This window comes from Ambystoma mexicanum, chromosome 10 (genome assembly GCF_040938575.1).
Source record: "Ambystoma mexicanum isolate Mex_15411 chromosome 10, UKY_AmexF1_1, whole genome shotgun sequence".
In the NCBI taxonomy this organism is placed as follows: domain Eukaryota; kingdom Metazoa; phylum Chordata; class Amphibia; order Caudata; family Ambystomatidae; genus Ambystoma; species Ambystoma mexicanum.
In genome coordinates this window covers 1138912764-1138922735 of record NC_090932.1, presented here as the reverse complement: position 1 = coordinate 1138922735, position 9972 = coordinate 1138912764, and the positions used below count along the sequence as shown (strand labels likewise).

At 44.9% G+C, this 9972-nt stretch overlaps 1 protein-coding gene across 1 annotated transcript; it reads right to left on the bottom strand.

The window, feature by feature from the left end:
* Positions 1–8148: 8148 nt before the first annotated feature.
* Positions 8149–8658, bottom strand: LOC138492993 (ribonuclease H-like). The gene has a single exon (XM_069620257.1). It carries the CDS (start codon positions 8656–8658, stop codon positions 8149–8151), a length of 510 nt encoding a protein of 169 aa, XP_069476358.1.
* Between the last annotated feature and the right edge of the window lie 1314 nt (positions 8659–9972).

Sequence of the window (9972 nt, the reverse complement as noted above, 5' to 3'; positions counted from 1 at the left end):
AAGGGGACAGTGTGATGCCAATTTGGCCAGAAGGTGGGTCATTCGACAAAAGAGTATTAGATTTAGGGTCCACACATTTGTTAGCAAGTTATAAGGGGAAACAACTAAAAAATAGAAGGGAAGTACTAGACTTGTGGCGCATGTTTGAAGAAGTTACGCCTACAGCAGAGGTAAATAATGAAAGAATGAACGAAACACAGAAAACGCAGGAAGAGGTAAGCGGAACGCCAAAGGGCGAGTGCACAACCACTACAGCTGAAGGCGATACAACCAAAATATATACTTTAATGTCATGCTCGAGCGATCAAAATCAACACTAACGACACAAAGAGCAACAGCATATGAAGTAATAATTTCAAGCCCCAACGTACATGTTGTGAGGTGCAAAACAGTAAACCCAGCAACATTCATTACAGAGCCATGCACAACAGAGGACATACAGGAACACGATTGTGCCACATATGAGGGGGAAGGTGATGACATCCCAAAAGCAAGCGAAAATGCCCTACAGGAGGGAGAAATATATTTCATAGATGGGTGAGCATCAATAAACCCCGAAACAGGGGAAAACAGGTCAGAATGGCAGTAGTGCGCATGGAGGAAGATGACTATGAGACAATTGTGCAAAAACGCCTCCCATCCCATTACTCAGCACAGGCAGCCGAACTAACTGCCCTGATCGAAGCACTGCACACAGCCAAGGGCTGTGCGGTGACAATATACTCAGACTCGGCCTATGCAACCACCACAGTGCACTCAGGGTTGTCACGGTGGCGTAGAAAGGGATTCAGGAGGGCAGGCGGTTCTCCAGTACAGCATGCAACATTGTTGAATGAGCTAATAGATGCATTAGCAGTACCATCGGTAGTAGCAGTGGTGAAATGCCAAGCCCATACCAACAACACAGATGCAATCTCATTGGGAAACGCGGCAGCCGACGCAGCAGCGAAGGAGGCCTCGTATTTCAATGTGACACCAACACTCGAATGCATTGTAAAAGCAACCACCACCGATCCACAAGAAGAAGCATACACTAATACCCCAATAGCACAGATAATAGAATTACAAAGAAGAGCACCACAAGAGGAGCAAGAACTGTGGAGCAAACGGGGATGTAAACAATCAGCCACAGATCTCATTTGGAGACAGGAGATAACAGGAAAGGTTGTAATGACCATAGAGTTACTAGAAATAGCATTCCAACAGCTGCATTTCCACGGCCATGTAGCAAAGCAACACATTGCTGCAGACATCCAGGAACACTGGTTCATCCCCAATTTGCAAGAGCACCTGTCGAAATTCATTGTAGAATGCATAACATGCCAAACATATAATTCAGGAATGAAATTAAGAACACTGCGCGGTACCCTGCCCCGACCAACAGGACCATTTAGAGAGCTCCACATAGACTATGCTGATATGGGAGAGCGGTGTAGTGGAGCAAGATATTTGATTGTGGTAGTGTGCCCCTTTTCAAGATGGGTGGAAGCGGGCCCATGTCCCCACCCAGACGCAAAGTGTGCAGCCAAGTTTTTTGTGCGAGAGGTGTTTTCACGATGGGGAATATGCGATGTGATTAGTTCAGACAACGGTACGCACTTTGTTAATGACCTCTTTAAGGAAGTGACATCACTCTTGGGGGTAAAACACAAACTATGCTCAATTTATCATCCGATGGTGAATGGGGTGGTAGAAAAGATCAACGGATTATTAAAGAGTAAGTTATCTAACCTGTGTAACACATTGAAGAAAAACTGGGTGTATTGCTTGCCCCTAGCACTGTTCCAACTCAGGACGCAACCATGTAAAGACCACCATCTGAGCCCCCACGAAATTGTGACTGGGAGGCAAATACACACACCAGTATCCCCGATTAGAAGAGCATCGGATGCGCACAGGGCTGCCACAGTGCTGGGGGAAGAGTTCAAGGAATACCTGACCCAGTTAACACGCCCGGTACGCAGCATCGTGCGACAAATAGCATCACCTTTTACTGGAAATGTGGCAACTGATACTACCACACCGGCCACAGACAGTTCAAGCGGGCCACTGATGCCAGGAGCACATGTGTACGTCCGCAGCTTTGTGAGGAGGTGGAATTCACCCAGGTTTCATGGCCCTTATGAGATCATCTATAGTACACCCAGAGCGGTGAAGGTAAAAGGATTGAAGTATTGGGTGTACTTATCAGACGTGAGGAGGGCACACAATAGTACAATGCCCCAGGAGGAGCAAGATCGTGCCACTGGTCCCACAAATGAGGTTGAAAAAGGATAACTAAATTGTCAGTAAAGAGAATATGCAGAGATAAAAATTATGATATGTATTTTGTTCTGAACGACTTATCTATGTTTTCCTCCTCTCCTCTTTGATTGATCGAAATATTCTCCATATACCTCAACTCTCTCTCCCTCTCTATCTCCCACCTTCGTTTCGATTATTGTTCCACGCCTTTTTCCATCACTGTTTTATTACCATCTTCTCCATAGCAAAAGTACATGTGCAATTGAGTTAAAGAACAAACATGACTAAAAATGATGATTAAACATGAAGTTGAACAAAGAAGGTAAATACATGTATATATTGTGGTGACTTAACGAATTTATATTGCCCCTCCAGGTGAAAAATGGCCCAACGACCAATTAATGCTAGATAGTGATAGGGTCGCCATTAGGGCTAAAAGGTTCAGTAACGTTGAATGTGTTTTGAAATGTGCTGCAATTTTGATGTCAGTAATGTTGTTTTTCGCAGCTTGGTATTATACCCTTTTACCTTTTGTTAATGGCATGCAAAGGGGAGGAAGCGGGGCTAACATGATACGAGAACGATCGCAAATTATATGGACTGGGGTAAAGACTATATGGAAAGAGTCACATGAGATTAATGTCAACAAAACAGATGTGATGCAACCCTCAGAATACATCACTGTAGGATCAACAAGTGTATTCATGTTAGGTTTCAATGTAAATATGAGTAATGCTTATGGATACAACGAACATGATGGAGATTATTATTGGACAAATGAGTTAATTAACACTAGTATTAATGCACAGACAACCATATACCCTACCTCACACAACATTGCTGCTACTGATGACGATACACATGCCATATTGAATAGTAATGATACAGCCTGGACTGGAATGTTTCAACTACATTACAAAAGGGTGAAAAACAATAACCAGGGAGGAGGAGCAGAAAAGGGGGGCAGGAGGGAAAAGATACGACATCTATCATGACCTGGGGGTAGACGAAATAGAAGATCCCCGCCACCCTGATCAATCAAATAAATGGTATTCCGACAAGAGTGCCACGGCGAAGCAAGCAACAAATGAAAGCTGCTACGTCTGTTCACTCATTCCGCACGCATCAGGAACACTGAAAATTTTAGTACCGCAGGAAGTGCCCTTGTCGGAGGCCCAATGTTTAATTCATCTGGTTTTATGCAGAATAAAGAGCACGTTCCAAGCGCACACCGTCACATTGAAAAAATTGGAGAATGAGAAAATGTGCACAAGCAGGCGCCAAGGAGTAATTTGCCTCAAGGAACCATTTCTTGTCATCAAGGGGACGCGATATGCAGAAAACAAGTGGCTCGAAGAAACTATTGAATGCAAAGCAGAAGCCCTTCGAGGCCTATCAAATGACACTTTCCAATGGATAAAAGAGGTATGTGACCCCATCTGATCGCAACATATCACAAAGCTAACGCGGGTCACAGCATTAGAAAAACCTATCAAAATACAGAAAGAGGTCCAACATGAGCTGTGCTTCCATGGGGAGGGAAGAGTGAACATGGGCGAGACAAAGAAATGCAACAAGACGCTCATAATACCTGACATGAAGAAAGGCACCGCTGCACTGATGGACATGTACTGGATTTGCAGCAAACAAGCTTACCTGCACCTCCCCGCATCGTGGAAAGGAACTTGTGCTCTAGCCACCCTCCACACAGCCCTGATGGTAATACCAGAGAGCCACATCCAAGGGTCAGCGTGGCAATCGGCTGGCATATGAGCAGCAGAGCAATCGGCTGGCATATCAGCAGCAGGGCAATCGGCAGAACCATTGACAGCGCCCCAACTAATAATGACAGAAGCTCCAGCGTATGAACTATTGTCAGAGTATGAACTAAAGAAAAGATTGACACGAAGTAAAGGATCCTCCAATTACATCTCATCCGAATCATCGAAACTCCTTGCTGAGATCCCGCAGAAATACAAGCTCTTTTCATCAGCAGAGACATTCTTCGCCTCACTTCTTGTCCCGGGACTGAAAGCACGAGCGAACGCCAAATGGTTGCAGATAGTGCGCTGGGAGCTCATTCAACTGGCTAACAACACTGAAGAGGGGTTCAACGTGATAAAAATAGAGCTCCGCGCACTGCGCCTAATGACAATGCAAAAGAGATATGTCCTAGATCTCCTCATGGCGATGGACGGTGGTGTTTGCCGAAAAATTGGGGGGGCGTGTTGCACATTCGTGCCAACTGAAGATGCTGATAACGGGACACTCTCACATGTCATAACAGCAGTACACAACCTAGGAGAAAGAATGAGAACGGAAGGAGGAGCAGAAGAAAGCACATGGCTCGACAATTTGTTCAGCTGGATACCATCATGGGAAAATGTGGCAATGAAAATACTGATCCCCATTATCGTCTCTGTGCTCCTGTTCTTTTGTGTGTGCCAACTGGGACTACGGTGCTGTGAGAAAAGCATGCCAACCTCAGCTATGATGATGGTAACAATGAGCCGGCAGACAACGGTAGCTACCATGATAGATGCACAAATGCAAACAGGGGAATACACTACACCACAATACAGGATGACAGCAATTTACAGGCAATATGGGGATATAGTTGATAATTTGCATCATATAACGATAAAAGAACCAAGGGAGTTGCAATGGTACCAAGAAGTATGGGTAGATCTAGATGGGGATGGAGGAATTTACTTAATGTGTACACCAGATGAATATGCCAGAAGAGGAAATAGCCTAAGCAGTATGCAGAGCATGGATGCCCATAACAGGCACCCCCGCATGGGAAGAGGCTGTGGCAGAAGCTGAGTACTACCGAAGGGAGAATGAAAAGAACAAAAAGTAGAAATATTCGTTACTTTAGATGTAATGAAAGGGGGAATGTGTGGGAGCGATGGGCCAATGGGCCCCTCTTTACCATCACTTCTCAGTACAAAACTCGGACCAAGTGCCTCTAGTGGTGGGTACGCCCCTTGCCCTTATGCGATGTTAACTTTGGGTTACATTTGCGTAGATGGGACCATCGGGCAGGACACGAGGCATCCATTTTTTGTACCCCCTTTCGACTCCATCTTGGTGACCAGGCCTCACTGCTATAGTACAAAATGCCTCTCTCTCTTTTGCCCGCCGCAGTAGCTCGGAGCACATGGCCACCACCCTCGTTCCCACTCCAGCTGGAAAACTCTACAGCTCCATTCTCACCCTGAAGCCGGAGCTGCTTGCAACAAATAATAAATGTAACACATCCCTTTTTCCTCTGAGATCACTGTCCTGCATGTGAACAAACATGAGCCAAGCACATAGCTCGTCCATCTCCACAAAAGTGTCCTTGCCCTCTTACCCTAGCCAGTTGAAACTTATTGCCATTCTAACCCTGTGTCCTTGAAAGGCATTCCTTTCATGTGCCAGACTGCCAACCATGCTATGAAGCCCACCCAACAGACCCCCAACTAACATTAGACCCCTGCTGCAATATATCATGCCCAATACTAACAAATGCCACATACCTGATATTCTTGTGAGACTAACCCAATAGTTCAATGACAGCATTATAGTGGTCAAGGCCCGTAAACCTGTGACCTGTATAACCCAAATGTTGTAGATGATATAAACTCTTGAGTGATTAGTACAATGACATGATACACTATTGAGGGTCTTTTGATCAACCATTATTTAGTGCATGCATTACTCAGAATGTATTTTCTTAGTTTAGCTTAGATAGTGACCACCGTATCTCACAACAACCTGACCTTCACCCATCCGGAGGACAGATGTCTGACGTCAATCCTCCCGCCAACCAAGCAACCAACCCGGAGGAAGAGATGATGCCCACACCTAAGACACCACCCCGGCTGACCAATCCAGGTCCAACGTAGCATCATATGTTAAAGATGTCAATGTACTATATAAATGTGTTGTAATCTTGATGTGGTCAGAGCACTCTCAGAGATCTAGATAAACTTTTCCTTGAAATCTCGCAGCCTGCTCTTTTGTGCCTTATTCCCTGTCCAGGGAGTGTCTGTATTATTCATTTTTTCACGTAGAGTCAGGGAGGGCACAAATATTGGCACCCACTTTTCTTCCTTCTTTTGGGAGTGGACACTCCAACCTCCCCTTCCATCTTTGGGTTGAAGGGCGTGGTATGGCACACCCTTTCTTCCTTCCTTTCCAGGTCCCTGGGGTTCTCACCAGACTCCACTCTCACCTCCAGGCCAGAGGTTAAGGAGGTTAGTTCTCTAATAAAAGATAGAAAAAGAGTTTCAGTACTTTTTAGACACATTTTTCCCCAGGAAGATTTACATAGAATTTAAAACAACATACAGTTATAACATGACATTTCCATTTCACCAAACACATTTTATTTATTTTCTTCATTCATACAATAACAAAAGCAAACATATATAACAGGGAGTAATTTGCTTTAGATATATGTATATATCCGTCTGATTTGTCATCCTTCCTTTTCATTCTTCAGCTGGTTCTTCTGCTCGACTTTCATTTGGCTCATCAATCAATCGTAAAGTGTGTCTGGGATGACAGCTTTTCAACTGGTTAATGTGGACCCATTTTTCTTCCGTCAGTTCTCCTTTTGTGATGCAGATCTTGTAAGCAACAGGTGATATTTTATCTACAATTTCAAAGACACCACGCCAAGATGGGAGGAATTTCCTCTCCTTGGCCTGATTCCTTTGAAAATTGTGGAGGTAAACCTTGTCACCTGCTTCCTACTCTTTCTTGGTGGTCTTAAGATCATAGTAGATCTTCATTCCTTCAGCCGACTTTTCTAAATTCCGCTGAGCATAAAAAAAAGCATGCTGTAGGTGCTTCCTTAAATTGTACTCATGGGTAGTGGACGCATTTATCAGTGTCCTATAGAGCAGATGCTGTGGCAACACCATTTGTTCATCTGGTCATGACCTCAAACAGAGACATTTTTGTTGGAGAAAATGGTGTAGACCTAATAGCCACCAGGACAAGCAGCAATCTGATGTCCCAACTAGGTACAGAGTCTGCCACAAACTTCTTTAAGATACTCACAATTGTTTTGTTGCATCTATCCACCCCCCCCCCCCCGTTTGAGGCTGGCAATGGTCAATGTGGATTTTTCTTTTTACCCCTAGAATTTACCACATCTTCGCCATCACCTCACTGGTAAAATTGCTTACTTGGTCTGACTCAATCCTTGGTGGGAGGCCAAAACCAGAGAAGATGTTGTTGATCATTAGTGCAGCAACTGTCTCTGCCTTACAATTTAGGGCTGGAAGACATTCTACCCACTTCGTGAACAAGCATGTCACAGCCAACATGTACTTGTTTCCTTTAGAGGTGCGTTTCACTTGCCCGATGAAATTGACTTGCAAATCTGACCAAGGAAGTGTCATTCCCCTTTTCGTGTGTGGATGAACTTGGTTGGAATTGAGCACACACAAGACACCCCTTTAGCTAAGTGTCGAGGTCCTGGCCCACGTGTGGCCAGTAGGCAACCTCACGCAAGATTTCCAATGTTGTATGAAACCCCTATGACCAGCAGTGGCCGTGTCATGGGCGTGGTTCAACATTAGGCTTCAGAATGAGGTACGTACTCCCCACTGGTCACAACCAGATAGGGCTCTCCTTACCAACACGTCTTGGATCGGAAACATCTTGGAAAACTTCAACAACCGGAGATCCTCTTTACCGGCATAATCCGACTCTGTTAGAGGAAAGCTTACAGGGTCTTCAATGTGTCAATAACATTTCCCAATGATCGGGTCCACTTTCTGTGCAGTGATCAAGTCTCCATCTGGGGTAGCTTGACTACACTGGGCTGTTGAGAGTTCGCTGTAAGCCTGAAATTGTGACCTGGTGACAGCTGCCATTTGGATTTCACCCAGCAAGGATCCATTTCTATGAATCCCCCTGCAGAGCTCCAGTTTTTGCCAGCTCGTCAGTCAGGTCATTCCCAGTCTTATCTGGCCCCTCTATCTTGGAATGACCTCTTACCTTCTTCCAATAGCTGGTCATCGCACTGGAGTTCACCAGATCATCGATTGACTGGATCAGTTTGGCATGCTTTAGGGGTTTGTTGTTCGCACAAAGCATGCCTCGATTCTTCAAGTTAATCAGGTGCTCCATAAACCCATTCCTGACATAATCAGAGTCCGTGATTATGACTAGTCCATTGAGTTGGTGGTGCACTGCAGTGAGGATAGCTTGATAAACAGCCATCAACTCTGCAACCTTACTACTTCGGGGTCCTATTTTATAATCAGTAGAGGGTTCCAGGGTATCATTCAAACAGGCATTCCCAATGCCAGCCACCCATTCTTTTCCCCCATTGTTTTCAACATGGTAGGAGCACCCATCCACATAAACTATGGGTATCCTCTGACACGTGTCATTTTCATAGACCTTCATAGACCTTCTGTGAGGAAGTTAAGTAGGTCTCCGGGTTGTTGTTGGTCATTAGACTTTCGTCCTTGAGACAGTTTTCTTGAGCACAATCATGCAAGTCTGCCAACCCTTGTGCTATTGGACTCTTCTTGTTTTGGCCATATCTGACCTCCACAGGAAAGAATTACTAACATCCAGATTCTGTCACTTTGTAGATACTGCAAGGGTTGGTGAGGCGTCTCAACAATGATGTGCTCCCCCTGTATGAATGGGTGGTCATTTTTCAGAGCCCACACTGTTGACTTCTCGCAGTCATTGAATTTTTCCTCCACAGAGGACAAAGTCTTGCTCGCGTATGAGATGACTTTGTTGACCATGTCATGCTTTTGGTACAATACTGCTGTTAGGCAAGTATCTGAGAACCCTGCCTCAAAGAAGAACTCCTTGTTCTTTATAGAGTAAACCAAACAAGGAGCCTGGGAAAGACTTCTTTTTAGTTGTTTAACTGTCTCAGATTGTTCTGGACCCACTCCCACTTGATTCCGGCCTTTAATAAATGGATCAATGGTTGAGTGACCTCTCCGTAGTCTCCAATGTACTTTTGACTATAATTAGTAAGTCCAAGAAGGCTTCTTAATTCTTGCAGAGTGGTAAGGTCTTTTAAGTTTAATAAGGCTTCCACCTTCTTCGCCTGGGGATTAAGACCCTCATGTGTGATCTCGTGCCCTAAGAAGTTCACTCAGGTTTTACACCACTGTGCCTTCTGAAAGGACAGTTTTGCTCCGGCCTTCTGCAACTGGGTAAGAACATAGTAGATTTCTGCTATGTGTTCCTCCACAGTTGAGCTTTTGATCAAAACATCATCCACAAAGGCCAGATTTCCCCTTTCGCCCAAATCGGGCATGGCCTTATGTAGGAAGATTTTGAACTCATTGCCAGAGTTTATGTATCCAAAGAGGGTTTGGGTCCACGTGTACTGGTGCCCCCCAAAGCTAAAGGCAAGCTTGTACTGGTCTTCCCTACTCACGGATACTGTCCAGTGACAGTTGGTCAGGTCAATGGCGGTGTACACCTTTGACCTTTCGATATGGGCCAGTCCATGATCAATGTAGGGAAGGGGCCATCTTGACACGTGGACCTGTTTGTTCAACTTCCTAAGGTCCGCACATAGTCTCCATTGGCCGTTTGGTTTGAGGATCACCAATACCGGGTTGTTAAAGGTACTTTGAATCGGACAAATTATGCCACAGGATTATAAATTCTTAATAATCTCTTTGAGTGACTCCATGGATGAGAGAGGTAACCCTTATTGTTTCACAAATACTGGAGCCATCTCGA

What these genes read in the sequence shown, in the direction of transcription:
- LOC138492993 (XM_069620257.1), bottom strand. Translation starts at nt 8,658, where the DNA reads ATGAAGGTCTATGAAAATGACACGTGTCAGAGGATACCCATAGTTTAT.